General features: G+C 37.8%; 1 protein-coding gene across 19 annotated transcripts in view; it reads right to left on the reverse strand.

Moving 5' to 3' along the window:
• Positions 1–23,480, reverse strand: part of LOC136611242 (protocadherin gamma-A4-like) — a 292,538-nt gene that overhangs the window by 93,819 nt on the left and 175,239 nt on the right. For 2 of the 19 annotated variants that reach the window (XM_066590634.1, XM_066590646.1), the window contains exon 1: positions 20,869–23,315. The exons of 13 other annotated variants lie outside the window; for them this stretch is intronic. In XM_066590634.1, the coding sequence (XP_066446731.1) occupies positions 20,869–23,310 (2,442 nt within the window). In that variant the 5' untranslated portion in view covers positions 23,311–23,315. Of the gene's footprint in view, positions 1–6,060; positions 8,490–13,845; positions 16,264–20,868; positions 23,316–23,480 lie in introns of those variants that run through there. 4 more of the 19 variants (XM_066590643.1, XM_066590641.1, XM_066590642.1 and 1 more) reach the window with 2 other exon arrangements.

The following is a 23,480-nucleotide window of genomic DNA, read 5'->3' on the forward strand; positions in this document are numbered from 1 at the left end:
AAACTTCAAGAGGTAAAGTGTGTGTTACTGCAGATTATGGAAATTTAAAAGCCCAGCTGTCCCAAAGACACAAGAAGACTGTTATCATTGGAGGGGTCACAGCATGGAGTGTTGTGCTCCTAAATGTCCTATGGCCAGGAGGCCAGCAAAATTGCCTATAAGGACATGAGATTTGCTGGTGGGTGGAATCCCACTGCTGGTAGAACCAAGTCAGGCAGTTTCTAGGATTATGCCTGAGGTTCTGCTATTTCTTGTGACAGGTCAGGAGACTAGCAAGACAGTGCTAGCCAACACTGGGAATGTGTCATTTGAACTTGAAAAGTGTGAAGCTCTGAAAGTGGAGCTAGTTTTGAGTAGAGACTTTTACTATTTCTGGCAGTTGTGGGATGGAGAGGATCTGCTGCTTATCGGTCCAAACAAGTCTTGAGAAAACTAGACAGGCTCTGGGAAAGTGAGCATAGCGAGTTGAGCAGTGAAGTAAAGGTACTTCTGCAAGACAAGAGTGACTGAACACAAGACAAAAGGAGTAAAAACTCAACTTCAAGAGCTACAAGTAAAAATCAATGAATGTCCCTGATTACAGGCAGAGCTGTCTGAGAAGGTGAACAGACTGTTGATGGAATTGGAAGCTCAAACTGAAGATTCACAGAAAAAGTTGCAAGCAGAAATTAGCAGGAGCATGACTTTAGTACCAGGTTGAAAATAATGGAAGATGAGAGGGATGCATTTCTTGAGAAATTAGGGGTAGATGTAGAAACCAAGATAAACTTTTCAAAGAAGATTTATACTCTTTGGGCTCATGTGTCAGATATGAAAGAGAAAATGGAGGAGAATACTGCCTTTTTAGCCTTTGATGAAGAGCAGAAGAAAAAAATCCTAGAAAAATTGGAAAAACAAATCAATAGTATGAAGAAAAAGCAGGTGTTTATGACAAACTAGAGAGGAAACAGAAGATGTGTGAACAGAGGCTTACTGAAGAGAAAAACGTATGAGAGATTTCCCATTGAATGCAACCGTTCTGATGAAAAGGCTCATAAGAAAGAGACCAAAGCGCACTCCTTCACACACACCCTGAAAGTGATATTACAAGTAAAGGCTGTGTTTTTAATGTTCACCATGCAGTTGAGTGCGAAGGTAAAACACTGGGTGTCAGTTAGACATGTTGCTGAAAGGAAGGTTCAGAGACTAAAGAGGTCTAAGCGCCAGTTCAGACAGCAAGTAAAAGAAAAGAAGACCTTGATGGAGGATCTTAAAAATGAGTTATGAGCATCAAAGTATGCCAATTTGTGCTAAGAAGGTAGCCCATGGGCTATAAGTGAACAATTTGTGAAAACTGGCAAAGTCTTGAGGGAAGAAATCACCTCGGTAAACAATAGTAATAGAGAAGGAGCTATTCAGAAGCTGCATGAGGTGCAGGAGCAGTTTAAGAGTTGCTTGCAAAAGAAAGCAGAGAAAGGGCATGGTTCCAAAATGCTGAAGTGTAAAACAAAGATCCCCAAGCTTGAAGTTTTGTTCTGGAGGTTCAAGTGCTGTGATTAGGCCAATGGCCTTTATCACGGGGAAGATATGTAAAATTCAGTGCAAATATGGCCTTCAGGGAGCTTGAGTGTGTGCTAGTCAGCATTAATTTTTCCTGCTGAAAGCCAAGGCAGAGCTGCTGCTTAGAGAAGCACTGCTGTTGAAAGCCAGAGCTAGGCATGGCTGTAAAAGTGAGCTGGAGTTACTCCCTGAGAGGGAGACTAAGAGGAGAATGAAACCTGATGTTTGTGGTAGACCAGGCTGGGGACAGCCACGAGTCTGATGGGTAGGACTCCCCCAGAATGACACCCATTTGGGTATGTGCATGGACATTATCGTGATGTGTAGTGGCAATAGGCCACCATGAAAGTATTGAGTGAGGAAACTACTGTGGAATAAGAACATTGATGGGCAAATGTTTTTTTTTTTTTTTTAGCAGTAAGTGTATGTGCTGCCGGTGGCTGCTGTGTTCACCGAGTTTCTTTGTTGTTCCTAAAAATTCATGAAAAAAAAGTTATTCAGACTTTTAAATGGACTGAATGAGAGGTTGTGTCTGTGCTGACTCCATCCCCCCACATAGACATTGTCACAATATACACCATAGCCATGATGATGAAATAATTATAACAAAAATGAAGCTGTCAATAAGCATTGAAATGTCTATAACATTGAGGGCTCAGTCACACGGGTGCATCGGCACCCGTACACAGGCGCCAATGCGCCCGTGTGACTGAGCCCTCACTGCAGGAGGAAGACGGCCATACCTCAAGACGGACATCCCTCTGCAGCACTGAAGCTAGAACACATGACCTGTCACGTGATCTTTCTCCCGACGCTGCAGAGAGGCGCCAACAATCAGACATTTATTAACTATACTGTTAACTTTATTAACTATAAGTGATAAATGTAATTTGTGGAAAACCGCTTTAAACTTTAGTTTTAAAATATATTAACCTCTATGCAAAGTTTTTTAACATATATAATCCCTTCTAGAAAACCCTATGCTGATTTCTAGAGCTGTATCAGCAGTTATCAGTATATGTACCTCCTATTTATACCACCTTACACAAATTATTTTAAGAGTGGTTTTGAAGCATATCTTAATAGTTTTGTTCATTTCATTTAGTCCTTTACCACATGTGCCTTTTTTATTCTTTTCTTCCTATCATCAGAATTCAACCAGTGGTCTAGAGACTACAGCCTCCAAATTCCACTTCAAGAAAATGGTGGATCTCTGGTGGGCCCAGGCTCTAACACAATAGTGTGCTCAAAGATCCAGCAGAAGACAACCCTACTTGAAGCTGATATTGATGCTAATCATTTGTTTTTAAGCTGCATTTCTAATCAGCTGATTCAAAAATATCTGTTAAGGCCCATTTACACGCGCAGATAATCGCTCAAAGTTCGCTCAAATGACGCTTAAAAATCGCTTAAAAAATATTTGGTATTTAAGTAGCTTCTCAGCTACTTAAATGCCAATTAAGTATGTTAATGAAGCCTTCCCAGAGCGCATGCTAATAGCTCGAGGCTATTAGCTGTGCTCAGATGCTTTGTTCTCCATGGGGGAAACAATGCTATCAGCACTCCGCCGTGGAGAACGACTGATAAAACTGATTGCTAAAATCAAGCTCACTTGATTTTAATGATCAGCGAAAAGAGCCCAAAATGCGGGTGCACCACGCCCATTTACACCCACCGATTAACGCTAAAATGATCGCCGATGAGCGAAGTTTTAGTGATAATCGTCCAGTGTAAATGGGCCTTACTTAAGGCCCATTTACACCAGCAGATGATCGCTCAAAGATCGCTCAAACAGTTTGAGTGACAGCTTTGAGCGATCATTTTCCATAAAGTATTAAGTAGCTTCTCAGCTACTTAAGTACCAATTGGGTGTGCAAATGAAGACTTTCGCTGAACACAGTTAATAGCCTGAGGACTATTATCTGAGCTTGGATCCTTTGTTCTCCACGGGGAAACAATGCTATCAGCACTCCCCATGGAGAACTTCTGATAAGAGTGAAGATGATTTTCAGGTTGGACTGAATTTAGCGATCAGCGAAAAAAAAGCACGGTGGGCCCAGATTTACATGCACCAATTATCACTAAAACGATCGCCGATTAGCGATTTTTTAGCGATCATCGGCTGGTGTAAATAGGCCTTTAGAGTAAGCCCTGCATAAACAAGGATAACAGAATTTCAATGTAATTTAAAATAGACAAGTTCATCTTCTATATGGACAAGAGAAAATATTTTACTCTGGTGGGCCCACTGAGCTCCAGTACGACTAATTGTTTTTGTGTAAAACAGGTCAGGTGGCTAAATTCAGTAACGTACTGGGATATGGGCAAGAAAAATACCAGATCCAACAGGTGCATGGCTCATTCAGCATATCAGATCTTTGTAGGTTTGTTAGTTGGACATGAACATAAAAATCTTGGACTCTGTTGACATTTCATTCTTTATAAATTTCCGGTTGATGTATGCACCAGGCAACTGCCGATACACATGCAGAATGTATTCATAGTTACCCAGGAAACTGAGATATGACAAAAAAAAAGATTCTTTTTGCCAGATGTTGGGCTAATTTACATTGCCTTACCATTTTTGCTGTATAGCAAAGCATAACTTACTGTGCATTCCTAAAAATGGGCATACAGTACAAAAGCTCATTTACATGTTTGTTACGTGATCATCATTTTACAGTTAATAGATCTATAAAAATAAAGAAAGTAAAAAAAAATAGGAATAGTAGAACAATGTTATGCATTAAAATTACTGGGAAAAGTTAACATCTATGAGTTTAATGGAAAATAACTTTACATTTTCTAGAGGGTTTTTCTAGTATTATAAGTAATGGTATTTTATTAAGATATGCCATCACTTGATAATTGGTGGGTCCTCCACCCCCATTAGTTATCAGAAGGAGGGTGGCTATAGTACTAGTTAAAGGAAATGTGTCAATGTGTTAATATTCTTTAAGAATTTTTAGTGATTTTTTTTCTAAATATTGGGTCAGAATCTATTTTTATTTCTAAAACCCTGCATAATATTATGCTGATTCTACCTGATCTGTAGTGAAAACTTTACAGTAGTCATCTCACTAACATCACAGGCAGGATTTCACTGAAAGGTAGATGTAGATAACAGAATCCACCATCCACAATTGGTGATAAGCTGTGATTATGTACTCCCTCTCCCTGCAAAATGACCCCCGCACAGGTCACAGAACATGTCTAGAACAGTCCCCATAGAAGTCAATGGGTCCACTCCTGTCTTTTGGGTAAATGGTCCATGAGACTGCTGTAAAGAATATTTTTTACATTCTTCAAATGTTGTTAAACATAACTCAGGAAAGATGGCAGCACCCATAGTTATGTACAGACAGCAGAATAAAAAAATTCTACAAATCAGAAAATAAAAACAGATAAGAAAATGGAATATGTCTATCTGGTTTAAACCAATAAGGACCAGGATATCTTAGTCCCAAAAGACCATATGCTTTTTAGGTTTGATTAGGGGGTCAAAAGGTAAAAAAAAATGTAAAAAAAAAATGTATAGACGTTTATTTTTAAATTTAGTATATTTACGCTAAAATAAAGTACTGGAATGGGTTCCTAATTTTGTTTAGGAGGTTTTGGTAAATAATTTGTACATTTTTTGTTTACAGGGTGCATATGATGATGGTTTTGGTTAACATCAGCAGTGGGTCATTTACTTTTGCATATTTTTTTTTAATTTTTATATTATTTTTATTTTTTTTTACTGATTTTTGTAACTGTTTTTCTTAAAACTTTATTTCCCACATGAAATATTATAAGACTTTTGGGAGTCATTCATATTGTCTTTTTTTAATTTAATTTTACACTTTTCCACAAAATATCCCTTTGTAATAACAATAATCACTAACAAAGCTGATCATGGTGTGCTAGGACCCTGCAGCTCTGCTGTGCCAAAGGCGCTATGTAGCCTGGAAAGGAGAAGGCAGAAGCTGTCAAAAACTGCTTTTGTCTTCTCTTCCAGGACATCAGTTGTGTCTGACAGCCAAGGACCTGACCTGCCCCTGCTTGATTGCTGGAGCAGGAGCTTCAATCCTGCACCATAGTTTTGCTATTGAAACCTAGGAACAAGCGCTATAAATTTACTGCGCTTGGTCCTTAAATGGTTAATTAGTAAAAACTATTTGTGATATATTCCCTTTAAGAAATTTAGCTCTTTCACAGTTGATCCCCAGCAGTCAATGTCATGGCATATTTTAGAAATGCGATAGAACACTACAAGATAGAAATACTATTTTGGTACTTATGACTTCAGTTATAGAATGTATGTAGCAATGTACACATGAAAACAATCCAAACAGTGGAAAAATAAATTAAGTAAAGGTTGAAGACATTGAACAATAAACTAAAACCCACTAAAAATGCTTATTTCATAATCAGTTCCTCAACATAGCTACTTATTTCTAAATTGATGCATTAGCAGTTCTGGATGGAAATGATTCGTTTACTACACAGAGAAGAGATAAACCATAAAACATACAGTACCTGTAATATGAGATTTTCTGCAGGTGAAGAAGAGTTCTTTAAAGTTTCATTTCCAATCCCTGAGTCATCAGCATCTATTAGACTTTCCACAGGAACATTGTGTTGAGGTTTAAGAAATGCAAATTCCTGCTCACTTGGGTCCAGAGTTACACAAACATCATATGAATATGGCAGAGGTAATGTTCCAGGGTTGAATTGTGAAATAAATCTGGGATCAACCGGAGGATATAGACTTGTACTCAGGGATCCAAATGGAGTAGAAGACTTGGACTCTTTGTATTTGGAGACAACTGCAATAATCACAGTCAACATGAAGAGGAAGGAAATCAATGCCAAGGCTATTACCAAGTAGAACTGTAGGTTTGACTGAGATTCATCTTTCTTTGGCTGACTGCTCAACTCAGGAAGAACCTGATGAAAATGATCAGCAATCACCATGTTTATTGTGACTGAAGCTGAGCGGGATGGAGTCCCATTGTCTTTTACTAGAACCACAATTCCATGTTTCATGATGTCTCTTTCTTGAAATACACGTGATGTGCTGATCTCCCCTGTGTGTTGGTCAATGGTAAAGAGTGATGGTTCTATTGATTGTAAAAAGTAAGACAACCAGGCATTGTGTCCAGAGTCAGCATCCACTGCCACCACTTTAGATACTAAGGAGCCTTGTTCTGAGGTCCAAGGAACCATCTCAAATGTTGTATCAACCTCCGGTGATGGGTATAGAATGACTGGTGAATTATCATTCTGGTCTACTATACAAATTCTCAATGTTGTACTGCTGTTCAAAGGTGGAGATCCATTGTCTCTGGCAGTGATTTGAATATTAAATTCTTTATGCTTCTCATAATCAAATGACCGTTGAGCATAGATGACCCCAGTTACTGGATTTATGGAGATGTAGGAAGATGTAGACAGGGGATCTTCTTCATTACTTGTAGTCATTATAGCATAAGTGACCTTAGCGTTGTCTTCACTGTCCATATCTGTTGCTTCAAATTTGAATATTGAAGCTCCTGGTGAATTATTTTCAGTGACAAATGCAGAATGTATCAACTTCTCAAACACTGGAGCATTGTCATTAACATCTGTTACATCAAGCCTAATAACCTTTCTAGAAGTCATCTGAGGAGACCCTTTATCAGATGCTTGTATTGTGATGTTATAGGATGATACTTGTTCTCTATCTAGACTCCGTTTTGTAACAATTTTATGAAAGTTATTCCCTGATGATATTAGTTCAAATGGTAAATCGCCTTTTATTATACATTGAACCTCCCCATTTTCTCCTGAGTCAGGATCATGAACTTTAATCAGGGCCACCACAGTTCCAGGGGCCGAATCCTCAGGAATAAGATCTGATGATGAAGTAATGGATATCTCAGGAGCATTGTCATTTTCATCTGTTATTTCTATTAATACTTTGGCTTTGGCTGCGAGGCCGCCTCCATCTTGTGCTATCACTGAAATTTCATAAAATCTTGACACTTCATAATCCAATAGTGCTTTTGTATTAATCTCTCCATTTCTAAAATTGAGAGTAAAAGTCTCTAGAATATCATTTGCCGTGGTTCTTAATGAATATGTAATCTGAGCATTGACACCTTCATCTTCATCACTTGCACTGACCTGCAGAATTGTTGAATTCACTGGTATATTTTCCCTAACACTTACTTTATATACATCCTGGGTAAATACTGGAGCATTATCATTGAAGTCAGTGACAATGATAGTAATTAATGCAGTGCCTGTCTGTACAGGATTTCCACCATCAGAAGCTGTTAGAATGAGCTCATGCTTGTTCTGTGTCTCTCGGTCTAGAGGCTTCTCTAGTATAAGCTCTGGAAATTCATTGCCATCAGTGCTGACCTTCTCTCCAAGAGCAAAATACTGGTTTGCACTAAGTTTATAGCTTATCTGAGAATTAATACCAATATCCAAATCTTCAGCATTATGTAAAAGAAATCTTCTTCCTGGTGATGTGAGTTCACTCATTTCTATTCTAATTGTGTGAAGAATAAATGCAGGAGGATTGTCATTGATATCCTGAATATCAATTTTAACACTGAAGATATTTAGAGGATTTTCCACCACAGCATCAAATGTAAGGACACAATCAGCTGCAGCTCTACACAATGTCTCCCTGTCTATCCTATCAGCAATATATAGGTTTCCATTATCCAGATTTATGCTGAAATATTTCTCAGAGACTCCAGACACAATACGGAATTTCCTTCTGGAGAGATCCTTAACATCTAATTCAAGATCCTTTGCTAAATCACCAACAATAGACCCTTTTCTTAATTCTTCATTAATAGAATAGTGAATCTGACCAGAGACTGAATGACACAGCCAGGAAAATAAGAAGGAGAATATTACTTGCCATCTGAGTCCTTGCATTGATTGTCCTTCCTGCAGTTGTAATCCAGCCATCCTTCTTCTCAGCAGAAATATAATTGCAAAATTCCTTGCTGAATGTGTAATCCACTTAAAATAACAGAAATCCAAAAATCCTCTTCTTTGTGAGTCCTATATGCAGCACAAGCTAGTGTGAAATGTGGTTGAACACTGTCTGCATCATGGAGGAGATTCTGGATCTGTAATTTCTTTTCCTTATTGGTAAACAGCGGCGCTCTGAGGCGTATATGGGGAACTGCAACATTGTGACTGAGGCTCACAGAAACTACTTTTAGAATATACATATACTGCAGTTATATGAGCTAAGAAAATGTAATCAAAGCTTTTATACATTTAAAATTGCATTTAATATATTTATTTATAAATCTACTTCCAATAGTGGGTAAATTACAAATAGGAAGTTACTTCTGCTGGACCTGAACTGTAGTGAAATTTGCCATATCCAATAAAATGATTAATCCTTAAAACTGAAATGCAAAATATTGTCTGGTAAGAAGTTACAAGATTTGTAGTAAAGAAGAAATGTATCAAATGGGTCAAGGTAGTTTTTTCCCACTTAATGTTTATTTAGAATACCTTCAGTTCCCCCAAATAAATAGTCAGTTTTCAATCACTATAATGCTTATAGTATCACAAGATGCTCCTCATCACACATATAATGCAGTTCAATATATTGTACTTGAAATTGTTAGATTATATTTCGTAAGTACAATATAAGAAAATGAAATTTAATGGCAGTATACTAAATAGACTGTTAAAAAAACAGTCAGTCCACTTTTGATAATTCAACTATGAGCTGCTGGTGGTTTGTTCTGATTCTGGGAAGCTCCCCTAACCTGCCACACCACAGGGAAAATTAAACATTACACAGGTCATACCTACTAGTATTTGAAAATTGGTAAATCTCTGCTGTTAAATGGTAGCTGTCAGTAATAACTTTTAAAAGGCTCTTCAGTATACATGAGGCATTTTAAAAATAGTTAGATCTGATATTTAACTTTCGATAAATTATATCAATATATATATATAAATATATATATATACACACATTGTGGCAAGAAGGCGTTATTTCCCCCTATTAGATCGCCATCTTTGCCTTTCAGCAGGAATGGACGCCACATGCATAAAGGCTCCAAAGTCGTGAATTTCTTTAACTTCTGGCTTCCACCAGCATTTATTCCAAATCACAGCAAACATGTATATAACATACAATGCTTAAGGTCCACAACCCACAGGGTCTCCATCACTACCCCTCATCGTGGAGTGTAGACGCATCCTCTTCTGTCAGATTTGGGACAGGCCCTGACTGGTCCATGCCAGAGCTCAGGCTCCTAGTTCCTGATGCAACGTCTTTGCACTGCTTTTCACTCTGGCTCACTGCCAACTGACCCCTAAGTGTGTCAGGAACTGACACTTTTATGTTGCTTTCTGTCATATCCATAGGTATTCTCTCTAATCTCTACAGCCTGATTGCCTGTCTACAGCCCCCTGCAAGCCATTATGAGTACTGCAGACCACTATATATATGTATATATATATATATATATATATATATATATATATATATATATATATATATAATGTACAGTACACAAGATGGCCTTTAGGGGGCTGGACTTTGTGAAAATCAGCAGGGACTGCTGCATAGCTGTGTCTGGAGAAGTTAAAACCTCCAGACACATTGAATTTCCCTGTTAAAAGTGAGGGCAGAAATGCTGGTGTGAGCCAGAGCTAAGCAAGGTTCTGAGAGAGAGTGGGAGCTACTCCCTGAGAGGAGATTGAAATGAGGCTGAAAGCCCGACGTCTGCGGTGGTATGGCCACAAGTTTGAGGGGGAAGGATACCTCCAGACTGACACCCGGTTGGGTACGTATATTGTGACATGTAGTTGCACTAAGACACCATGTTAGTGAGTGATGAAACTACTGTTAAGTTTGTGCCTTGACAAACAAGCGTTTGTTGTTTTAATAGCACTAAGTGTATGTGGTGAGCACTAAGTGTATATGCTGCCATTGCCTGCTGTGTGTCAATTGGGTTTCCTTGTTATTGTTGAAAATTCAAGAAAAAATAAAGGTATTATAACTTTTATATGGACTGAGTGAGCCACTGTGTGTTTGCGACCACACCCCATGTTGCTGAAAGGTAGATTCAGAGACTAGAGAGGTCTAAGACCCAGTTCAAACAGCAAATAAAAGAAAAGAAGACCTTGATGAAGGATCTTAAAAATGAGTTACAAGCAGCAAAGTATTCCAATTTTTGCTTAGAAGTTAGCCAAGAGGCTATAAGTGAACAGTTTGTGAATACTGAAAAAGTCTTGAGGAAAGAAATCACCTCAGTAAACAATAGTAGAGGAGAAGCTATTCAGAAGCTGCTTGAAGTGCAGAAGCAGTTGAAGAGTTGCCTGCAAAAGAAGGCAGAGCGTGGCCATAGTCCCAAAATGCTGAATCATAAATGCAAAGTATAAAAGCAAAGACCCCCGAGCCTTGAGTTTTGACCCTCGAGGGTCAAGTGATGTGATTAGGCCAACAGCCTTTATCAGAGGGGGTATTTGTAGAAAGTAGTACACAAGATGCCCTTCAGGGGACTTGAGTGTGTGCTAATCAGCAGGGACAGCTGTTTGGCTGTGTCTAGAGGAGTTAAAACCTCCATACACATTGATTTTCTCTGCTGAAACCCAGGGTGGAACTGCTGCTGAGAGAGCACAGAGCTGCTGCCAGAGAAATGCTGCTGCTAAATGCCAGAGCTAGGCAAGGCTTTCAGAGGGAGCTGGAGCTACTCCCTCAAGGAGAAGCTGAGAGGGAATGAAATCTGATGTTTCTAGTAGACCAGGCTTTCGTATGGGCACAAGTCTGACAGGAAAAATCGCCCCCAGACTAATACCCATTTGGGTACATGTATGGACAGTATTGTGATGTGTAGTGGCACTAGGCCACCATGTTAGTAGTGAGTGAGGAAACTACTCTTGAGTTAGCACCTTGATGGGCAAGCATCTTATTATTTTTATAGCACTAAGTCTATGTGCTGAGCATTAAGTGTATGTGCTGCCAGTGGCTGCTGTGTGTTCACTGGGTTTCCTTGTTGCTGAAAATTCTAGAAAATATTACGTTATTTGGACTTTTATATGGACCAGATGAGTGGCTGTGACTTCGCTGACCCCACCCCCTATGAAGCCACAATACATTTACATTCTTAAAAAATATACACCATAGCCATGATGATGAAAGAATTGTAACTGTAATGAAGCTGTCAATTAGCATTAAAACGTTTATAACACTAAGAGCATAAGAACTTACAAAGATATAAACTTCATAAATAGAACAATATATAAAATTCTAAGTAGATTGTGTATCTGAACTCTTTCACTAACATTAGATAAATAGAGACTTTTCAGATTTTTCCCACAAATGACATTTATTACCTATACAGAGGATGGGGAGCAATGGTTAACCATGAGCACTGCCACTCAATTCAAAGTCTATTGGACTGATGGAGACCGTCAAGTACAGTACTTGTCACCTAGAACCTCCATTCTAGTGACTGAATAAAGGAGTACCAGCAGTGCTCCCCAACAACCAGACATTTATTAACTACTATACTGTAACTTTATTAACTATAAGTGATTAATGTAATTTGTGGAAAACCCCTTTAAGCTTTATTTTTAAAATATGTTTACCATTATGTAAAGTTTTCTAATATATATAATCCCTTCTAGAAAACCCAATGCTGATTCCTAGACCTGAATAAGCAGTTATCAGTGTATGTACCTCCTATTTATACCACTTTATACAAATTCTTTCAAGAGTGATTTTGAAGCATATCTTCAAATAGTTTTCTTACTTTCATTTAGTCCTTTACCATATATGCATTTTTTATTCTTTTCTTTCTATCATCAGAATTCAACCAGTGGTCTAGAGACAAAAGCCTCCAAATTCCACTTCAAGAAAATGGTGGATCTCTGGTGGGCCCAGGCTCTAACACAATAGTGTGCTCAAAGATCAAGCAGAAGACAACCCTACTTGAAGCTGATTTTGACATTAATCATTTGTTTCTAATCAGCTGATTCAAAAATATCTGTTAGACCCTAGAGTAAGTCCTGCATAAACAATGATAACATAGATTTAATGTAATTTAAAATGGACCAGCACATGTTCTATATACAGAAGAGAAAATAAGTTCCTCCGGTTTGCTCACTGAACCCCAGTTCAAACTTGCTTTTAGTACAAGTACTGTGAATTAAATACTTTTACACCAGCTAATATGGTGTAGCAAGTAACTTCCTACAACATAGTTGTAGTTCAGTATACACATTTATTAGCTATGGTCAGGACACAGATGAGTATTTTAACCCATGTAGTCCTAATTTTAGCATTTGACAAGAAACAACAAGTATCACTGCTGGTCAACTCTAGAAATGCAAGAAATTCAATAAAATACCATTTTAAATAACTGTTGTTCACTTATTTAAAGAAGAATTTTAAAGTAGTAGTCAGTGGTTTTATAGCATACAACATTGATGCTAATGTGTAATTTAAGGATCCAACCCCCCAGTATTGCCACCAATTAGCAGGAAAAAAAGCTGCAGTGCCTGACAGTGCTGCACTTGTCCAAGTAGCTGTATCTGTTATTGTAGCTCTTCTTCCAGCTCTGGCCCATTATTTCTTGAAGAACCCCTTTAATACTGCTAAGTTTATGATCACGCGCCATACAGAGGACGCACGTTTACATCCTGTTCTGTTAATCACCCCCGAGCTAGGACATAAATTTAAGTCCTGTGGCGTCCAGTCAAGTGTACCGCAGGAATACACGCTGGCATCAATGACTGTTTTAGTGTAAAGCAGGTCAGATGCCTAAACTCGGTAACGAACTGGATTACGGGCAGCAAAAGCAGTTACAAGAAATAAAACAAAATAAAAAGGAAAAATACCAAACCCGACAGAGATGCACGGCTCATTCAGTATTTGAAAACTTTGTAGGTTTCTTAGTTGGACATGATGATGAAAACCTTAGACTCTATTCACATTTCATTTTTTTTTTTAATTTTAAATTTCTGGTTAATGATTTCATAGTTACCCATGAACCCAAGGTATGCCAAACAAAATCTTTTTGCCAGATGCTGGACTAATATACATTCCCATACCATTTTTCTGTGTAGAAAAGCATAACTTACTGTGCATTCCTAGAAAGGGTTATACAGTACAAAAAAATTTAAGATTTCTACTATTCTGTTTTGTTGTATCCTTTTATAGCATTTTTATACTGTGGATTTATAAAGCTTATTTACATGTTTGTTACACTGAGAATCACTTATGATCACTTTATAGGTAAAAGATCTAAAAAATGAAGAAGACAGTAAAAAAAAATACAGTACCTGCAATATGAGATTTTCTGCAGGTGAAGAAGAGTTCTTTAAAGTTTCATTTTCAATCCCGGAGTCATCAGCGTCTATTAGACTATCCACAGGAACATTGTGCTGGGGTTTAAGAAATGCAAATTCCTGCTCACTTGGGTCCAGAGTTACACAAACATCATATGAATATGGCAGAGGTAATGTTCCAGGGTTGAATTGTGAAATAAATCTGGGATCAACCGGTGGATATAGACTTGTACTCAGGGATCCAAATGGAGTAGAAGACTTTGATCCTTTGTATTTTGAGACAACTGCAATAATCACAGTCAACATGAAGAGAAATGAAATCAATGCCAAGGCTATTATCAAGTAGAATTGTAGGTTGGACTGAGATTCATCTTTCCTGGGCTGACTGCTTAGGTCAGGAAGGACCTGATGAAAATGATCAGCAATCACCATGTTAATAGTGACTGAAGCTGAGCGGGATGGAGTCCCATTGTCTTTCACTAGAACCACAATTCCATGTTTCATGATGTCTTTTTGTTGAAATACACGTGTTGTCCTGATTTCCCCCGTGTGCTGGTCAATGGTGAAGAGTGACGGTTCTGAAGATTGTAAAAAGTAAGACAACCAGGCATTGTGTCCAGAGTCAGTGTCCACTGCCACCACTTTGGATACTAAAGCGCCTTGTTCAGAGGCCCAAGGAACCATCTCAAATGTTAAGGCATCAACCTCTTGTGATGGGTACAGAATGACTGGAGAATTATCATTCTGGTCTACTATACAAATTCTCAATGTTGTACTGCTGTTCAGTGATGGAGATCCATTGTCTCTGGCATTGATTTGGATATTAAATTCTTTATGCTTCTCATAATCAAATGACCGTTGAGCATAGATGACCCCAGTTACTGGATTTATGGAGATGTAGGAAGACAGGGGATCTTCTTCATTACTTGTAGTCATTATAGCATAAGTGACCTTAGCATTGTCTTTGTTATCCATGTCTATTGCTTCAATTCTGAATATTGAAGCTCCCGGTGAATTATTTTCAGTGACAGATGCAGAATGTATCAATTTCTCAAACACTGGAGCATTGTCATTAACATCTGTTACATCAAGCCTAATAACCTTTCTAGAAGTCATTTGAGGAGACCCTTTATCAGATGCTTGTATTGTGATGTTATAGGATGATACTTGTTCTCTATCTAGATTACTTTTTGTAACAATTTTATGAAAATTACTTCCTGATGATATGAGTTCAAATGGTAAATCCCCTTTTATTACACATTGAACCTCACCATTTTCTCCTGAATCACGGTCATGAACTTTAATCAGGGCCACCACAGTTCCAGGGGCAGAGTCCTCAGGAATAAGATCTGATGATGAAGTAATGGATATCTCAGGAGCATTGTCATTTTCATCTGTTATTTCTACTAATACTTTGGCTTTGGCTGCCAGGCCGCCTCCATCTTTTGCCAGCACTGAAATTTCATAAAGCCTTGAAATTTCATAATCTAATAGTCCTTTTGTATTAATCTCTCCATTTCTAGAATTGAGAGTAAAAGTCTGTAGAATATTATTTGCCGTGGTTCTAAATGAATATGTAATCTGAGCATTGACACCTTCATCTTCATCACTTGCACTGACCTGCAGAATTGTTGAATTCACTGGTATATTTTCCTTAACACTTACTTTATATACATCCTGGGTAAATACTGGGACATTATCATTGAAGTCAGTGACAATGATAGTAATTAAGGCAGTGCCGGTCTGTACAGGATTCCCACCATCAGAAGCTGTTAGAATGAGCTCATGCTTGTTCTGTGTCTCTCGGTCTAGAGGCTTCTCTAGTATAAGCTCTGGAAATTCATTGCCATCAGTGCTGACCTTCTCTCCAAGAGCAAAATACTGGTTTGCACTGAGTTTATAGCTTATCAGAGAATTAATACCAACATCCAAATCTTCAGCACTATGTAAAAGAAATCTTCTTCCTGGGGAGGATGCTTCGCCCATCTCTATTCTAATTGTGTCAGGAATAAATGTAGGAGGATTGTCATTTATATCCTGAATATCAATCTTTATATTGAAGACATTTAGAGGATTTTCCACCACAGCATCAAATGTAAGAACACAATCAGCTGCAGCTTCACACAATGTCTCCCTGTCTATCCTATCAGCAATATATAGGTTTCCATTATCCACATTTATACTGAAATATTTCTCAGATATACCAGACACAATACGTATTTTCCTTCTGGAGAGATCCTTAACATTTAGCTGCAGATCCTTTGCTAAATCACCAACAATAGAACCTTTTCTTAATTCTTCATTAATAGAATAGTGAATCTGACCAGAGACTGAATGACACAGCCAGGATAATAAGAAGGAGAATATTACTTGCCATCTGAGTCCTTGCATTGATTGTCCTTCCTGCAGTTGTAATCCAGCCATCCTTCTCACCAGAAATATAATGGTGATATTCCTTATTCAATGTGTAATCCACTTAAAATAAAAGAAATTCAGAAATCCTCTTCTTTGTGAGTCCCATATGCAGCACAAGCTAGTGAGAAATGTGGTTGAACACTGTCTGCATCATGGAGGAGATTCTGGATCTGTAATTTCTTTTCCTTTTTGGTAAACAGCGGCGCTCTGAGGCGTATATGGGGAACTGCAAGAGTGTAACTGAGGCTCACAGACACTACTTTTAGAATATACATATACTGCAGTTATATGAGCTAAGAAAATGTAATCAAAGCTTTTAAACTTTTAAAATTGTATTTAATATATTAAGTGATAAATCTACTTCCAATAGTTGGTAAATTACAAATAGGAAGTTACTTCTGCTGCACCTGAACTTTAGTTGAATTTTGTCATATTCAATACAATGATTAATCCAATAAAATGAAATGCAAAATATTGTCTGGTAAGATGTTACAAGATTTGTAGTAAAAAGGAATGTATCAAATGTGTCAAAGTAATTTTTTTCTTCTTAATGTTTAGTTGGAATACCTTCAGTTTTCCCAAATAAGTAGTCAATTTTAAATCACTATAATGTTTGCTAATTATCAGTGACACAATGCTTATAGTCGAGCAAGATGCTCCTCATCACACATATAATGCAGTTCAATATATTGTACTTGAAATTGTTAGATTATGTTTCCTAAGCAAATCTGCGGATAAATGGTAACTGCCAGTAATAACATATAAAAGGCTCTTCAGGATACATGAGACATTTTAAAATAGTTTGATCTGATGATTAACTTTGTATAAGTGATGTAATTTAGGATTGTAGATCCCTTTGCTCCTGTGTATATGGAGAACAAATGCCATCAACTTTTGCCAAGCCCCAGTCTTCAGCTATCTGCCAGCTAACAGAAGCAATAAGGAGGACATTTACTGTACATCTACGTTGTCAGCAAGATATGTACAAATCAGTTTCTTCCAAGAACATTCCAGAAGCCTGGCTCATTCATCAGTATTTGTAAATCTATAATTCTGGGCCTCATTTTTCAAAACTGTCTAAAAGAAAACTTGTCTTTGTTGTTGGCTGCAACCAATCACAGCAGAACTTTTATTCCACATCATCTTCAGAAATGAGAGCTGAGCTGTGATAGGTTGCTGTGGACAACACAGTTTTGGAGAGTTTTGATTAATAAGGCCAATAATGTTGTGAACTATTGTAAATGTTATTTTTTCATGAAATGCAGTTTAAGTTATATCAAATGTTATGGGTTTTTTTCTGTCATATACAACAGTTATGGAGATTTTACACAGCTCACTTACTTTTTTTAGTACCAAACACCGAATGAAGCATTGATTTATTTTGTTTTGCACATACACACACAGACACACACACACACACACACAGACACACGCATGTATTTTAGAAGTAAAGTGCACAAGTTGGTCTTTAGGTAGCTTGACTGTGTGCTATCAGCAGGCATAGCTGTGTGGGTGTGTTTGGAGGATTTAAATCTTCACACACATTGAATTTCCCTAATGAAAGCCAGAGATAGGCAAGGAACTGAGAGAGCTGGAGCTACTACCCTGAGAGGGAAGCTAGGAGGAGGCTGAAAGCCTGACATCTATGGTAGAACAGGCTGTGGTACAGCCATGAGTCTGACAGGGAAGGACGCCTCCAGACTGACACCAGGTTGGGTTTGTGTCTGCACATTATTGTGATGTGTAGTGGAGCTAGGCCACTGTTTTAGTAGTGAGTGAGGAAACTACTGTTGAGTTAGTGCCTTGACGGACAAGCATTTGTTATTTTTATAGCACTACGTGTAGGTGCCGCTAGTGACTCCTGTGTGACCACTGGGTTTCCTTGTTGGTGAAAATTGAAGAAAAAATAGTTATTTGGACTTTTATATAGACTAAGTTAGCCCCTGTGTCTTTACCGACCCAACCCCGTACGCAGACATTGCCACAATATATATACATTCGTAAAATAATATATGCCATAATCACAATGATAATGAATTGTAACAATAATGAAGCTGTCAGTAAGCATTGAAATGCCTATAACATTAAAAACTTAAGAACTCACAAAAATATAAACTTCACAAACAGAATAATAGATAAATTCGAGGTTGATTGTGTGTCTGAACTCTTTCACTAACATCAGATAAAAAGGGACTTAAAGGATCTTTCCCACTAATTACATTTATCACCTATCCACAGGATGGGGATCAGCAGCTAAGCATGAGTATTGTCAATCAATTCAAAGTTTATTGGACTGATGGACACAGTCAAGCACAGTAGTTGTCACCTAGACCCTCGTTCCTAGTGACTGGGTGAGGGTGTACTAGTAGTGGGGCTCCAACAACCAGACATTTATTAACTATACTGTTAACTTTATTAACTATAAGTGATAAATGTCATTTGTGGGTAAACCCCTTTAAAACCTCATTATCAAAATATAATTACCTCTATGCAAAGTTTTCTAATTCATATAATCCCTTCTAGAAAACCCTATGCTGATTCTCAGACCTGTATTAGCAGTTATCAGTATACATATCTCTTATTTATACCACTTTAGACAAATTCTTTTAAGAGTGGTTTTGCAGCACATCTTAATAGTTTTGTTAATTTCATTTAGTCTTACACCGTATGTGCATTTTTTATATTTTTCTTCCTATCATCAGAGTACAACCAGGCGGCGCTTTCCATCAAATCCATATTGGTAGTGTCATGAACTGGGCCATCTCAACATATTATAGATGTGCGACCACAAGGGGTTGATCTACTTCCAATTTCTTAATCTACGTGTTTCAAGATGGAGCATAGGCCTCAATCTAACACAATCCTATGTACTGTAAACCAGGTAAGATGCCTACATTTGGTAACATACTAGGGTTGGTAGGTACTGGCAGCAAAGGCAGTTGGAAAAAAGGAAAAATATCAGACCTGACAAAGGTGCACGGCTCATTCTGTATATCAGAGCTTTGTAGGTTTGTTAGTTGGACATGTGCATGGAAGTCTTGTACTTAGTTCACATTTCATTCTTTTTTAAATTTCTGGTTGTTGTATGCACCAGGCAAACTGCCGATACATACGCGGAATGTATTTATAGTTACTCATGAACCTGATGTATGACAAAAATGAGTTTTTCTGTCAGATGCTGGGCTAATATACATTGCCTTACCATTTTCCCTGTATAGAAATGCATAACTTACTTTGCATTCCTAGAATGGGGCATACAGTACAAAAAAATTAAGCTTTTTACTATTCTGTTTTGTTTTAGCCTTTTATTACCTTTTTTTATACGGTACATTTATAAAGCTTATTTACTAGAGATGAGCGAGTATACTCGCTAAAGGCAATTGCTCGGGCGAGCATTGCCTTTATCGAGTACCTGCCCGCTCGAGACTGAAGGTTCGGGTGCCGGCGCGGGGGAGCGGTGAGTAGCGGCTGTCAGCAGGGGGAAGCGGGGGGCAGAGAGGGAGAGAGAGATCTCCCCTCTGTTCCTCCTCGCTCTCCCCCGCAGCTCCGTGCCCGCCGCCGTCACCCGAACCTTCAGTCTCGAGCAGGCAGGTACTCGCTAAAGGCAATGCTCGCTTGAGCAATTGCCTTTAGCGAGTATACTTGCTCATCTCTATTATTTACATGTTTATTGATCAACATTTTACAGTTGATAGATCTATATCTATAATGTTTACTAATTTTCAGTGACAAAATGCTTATATTCCAGCAAGATGCTCCTTGTCACACATACCGTGTTTCCCCGAAAATAAGACAGTGTCTTATATTAATTTTTGTTCAAAAAGGTTTAACTTTTTTACTTGTATAGCTGCCTGGACACTATTTAAATTGACTTTTTAAATTAACTGTTAGCAGGGCTTAATTTTGGAGTAGGGCTTATATTTCAAGCATCCTCAAAAAGCCTGAAGAATCATTTTCGCATGCTCAAAAATTCTGGAAAATCATGCTATGTCTTATTTTCAGGGTATGTCTTATTTTCAGGGAAACAGGGTATAATGCAATTAAAAAAATTGAAATTTTAATTGTTAGATTATATTTCGTAAGCAAATCTGCTGATAAATGGTAACTGCCAGTAATAACATATAAAAGGCTCTTCAGTATACATGAGACATTTTAAAATAGTTTGATCTGATGATTAACTTTGTATAAATGATGTAATTTAGTATTGTAGATCCTCTTGCTCCTGTGTATATGGACTGTGTACAGTAGAACAAATGCCATCAACTCATCAAACTTTTGCCAAGCTCCTATCTTCAGCTGTTATGGTATATTTTAGAAATGCGATAGAGCATTACAAGATAGAAATACTATTTCGTTACTTATGACTTCACTTATATAATGTACGTAGCAATGTACACATGAAAACAATCCAAATAGTGGAAAAATAAATTTAGTAAGGTTGTAGACATTAAACTATAAAATTAAACCCACAAAAATGCTTATTTCATAACCAGTTCTTCAAAATACGGTAGATATTTATTTATAAATTGACATATTAGCAGTTCTGGATGGAAATTATTCATTTACTACACAGATAAGTAATCGCCATAAAACATACATTACCTGCAATATGAGATTTTCTGCAGGTGAAGAAGAGTTCTTCAAAGTTTCATTTCCAATCCCTGAGTCATCAGCATCTATTAGACTTTCCACAGGAACATTGTGTTGAGGTTTAAGAAATGCGAATTCCTGCTCACTTGGGTCCAGAGTTACACAGACATCATATGAATATGGCAGAGGTAATGTTCCAGGGTTGAACTGTGAAATAAACCTGGGATCAACCGGAGGATATAGACTTGTACTCAGGGATCCAAATGGAGTAGAAGATTTGGACTCTTTGTATTTGGAGACAACTGCAATAATCACAGTCAACATGAAGAGAAAGGAAATCAATGCCAAGGCTATTACCAAGTAGAACTGTAGGTTGGACTTAGATTCCTCTTTTCTGGGCTGATTGCTCAGCTCTGGAAGGACCTGATGAAAATGATCAGCAATCACCATGTTTATAGTGACTGAAGCTGAGCGGGATGGAGTCCCATTGTCCTTTACTAGAACCACAATTCCGTGTTTCATGATGTCTTTTTCTTGAAATACACGTGATGTCCTGATCTCTCCTGTGTGCTGGTCAATGGTGAAGAGTGATGGTTCTGAAGACTGTAAAAAGTAAGACAACCAGGCATTGTGTCCAGAGTCAGCGTCCACTGCCACCACTTTAGATACTAAAGAGCCTTGTTCAGAGGTCCAAGGAACCATCTCAAATGTTAAGGCATCAACCTCTTGTGATGGGTACAGAATGACTGGTGAATTATCATTCTGGTCTACTATACAAATTCTCAATGTTGTGCTGCTGTTCAGCGATGGAGCTCCATTGTCTCTGGCATTGATTTGGATATTAAATTCTTTATGCTTCTCAAAATCAAATGACCGTTGAGCATAGATGACCCCAGTTACTGGATTTATGGAGATGTAGGAAGACAAGGGATCTTCTTCATTACTTGTAGTCATTATAGCATAAGTGACCTTAGCGTTGTCTTCACTGTCCATATCTATTGCTTCAATTCTGAATATTGAAGCTCCCGGTGAATTATTTTCAGTGACAAATGCAGAATGTATCAACTTCTCAAACACTGGAGCATTGTCATTAACATCTGTTACATCAAGCCTAATAACTTTTCTAGAAGTCATTTGAGGAGACCCTTTATCAGATGCTTGTATTGTGATGTTATAGGATGATACTTGTTCTCTATCTAGATTACTTTTTGTAACAATTTTATGAAAATTGCTTCCTGATGATAATAATTCAAATGGTAAATAACCTTTTATTATACACTGAACCTCCCCATTTTCTCCTGAGTCCCGGTCATGAACTTTAATCAGGGCCACCACAGTTCCAGGGGCAGAATCCTCAGGAATAAGATTTGATGATGAACTAATGGATATCTCAGGAGCATTGTCATTTTCATCTGTTATTTCTATTAATACTTTGGCTTTGGCTGCGAGGCCGCCTCCATCTTGTGCCAGCACTGAAATTTCATAAAACCTTGACACTTCATAATCTAATAGTCCTTTTGTATTAATCTCTCCATTTCTAGAATTGAGAGTAAAAGTCTCTAGAATATCATTTGCTGTTGTTCTAAATAAATATGTGATCTGTGCATTGACACCTTCATCTTCATCACTTGCACTGACCTGTAGTATTGTTGAATTCACTGGTATATTTTCCCTAACACTTACTTTATATACATCCTGGGTAAATACTGGCACATTATCATTGATATCAGTGATGATTATATGTATTAAGGCAGTGCCTGTCTGTACAGGATTTCCCCCATCAGAAGCTGTTAGAATGAGCTCATGCTTGTTCTGTGTCTCTCGGTCTAGAGGCTTCTCTAGTATAAGCTCTGGAAATACACTGCCATCAGTGCTGACCTTCTCTCCAAGAGCAAAATACTGGTTTGCACTGAGTCTGTAGCTTATTAGAGAATTAATGCCAATATCCAAATCTTCTGCACTATGTAAAGGAAATCTTCTTCCTGGTGATGTGGATTCACTCATATCAATTCTAATTGTGTGAAGAATAAATGTAGGAGGATTGTCATTTATATCCTGAATATCAATCTTAACACTGAAGACATTTAGAGGATTTTCCACCACAGCATCAAATGTAAGGACACAATCAGCTGCAGCCCTACACAATGTCTCCCTGTCTATCCTATCAGCAACATATAGGTTTCCATTATCCAGATTTATAGTGAAATATTTCTCAGACACATCAGACACAATATGAAATTTCCTTCTGGAGAGATCCTTAACATCTAACTGCAGATCCTTTGCTAAATTCCCAACAATAGAACCTTTTCTTAATTCTTCATTAATAGAATAGTGAATCTGACCAGAGACTGAATGACACAGCCAGGATAATAAGAAGGGGAATATTACTTGCCATCTGAGTCCTTGCATTGATTGTCGTTCCTGCAGTTGTAATCCAGCCATCCTTCTTCTCATCAGAAATATAATAATGGTAAAAATCCTTTTTATGTAATCCAGCAGAATTAACAGTAAAAAATAATCCCTCTTCTTTATGCATCCTATACCCGGCACATCCTAGTGTGAAATGCTGTGTATTTCTTCTTGCAGTTGAACACTGTCTGCATCATGGAGGAGATTCTGGATTT

The sequence above is a fragment of the Eleutherodactylus coqui genome, chromosome 2 (assembly GCF_035609145.1).
Source record: "Eleutherodactylus coqui strain aEleCoq1 chromosome 2, aEleCoq1.hap1, whole genome shotgun sequence".
Lineage (NCBI taxonomy): Eukaryota > Metazoa > Chordata > Amphibia > Anura > Eleutherodactylidae > Eleutherodactylus > Eleutherodactylus coqui.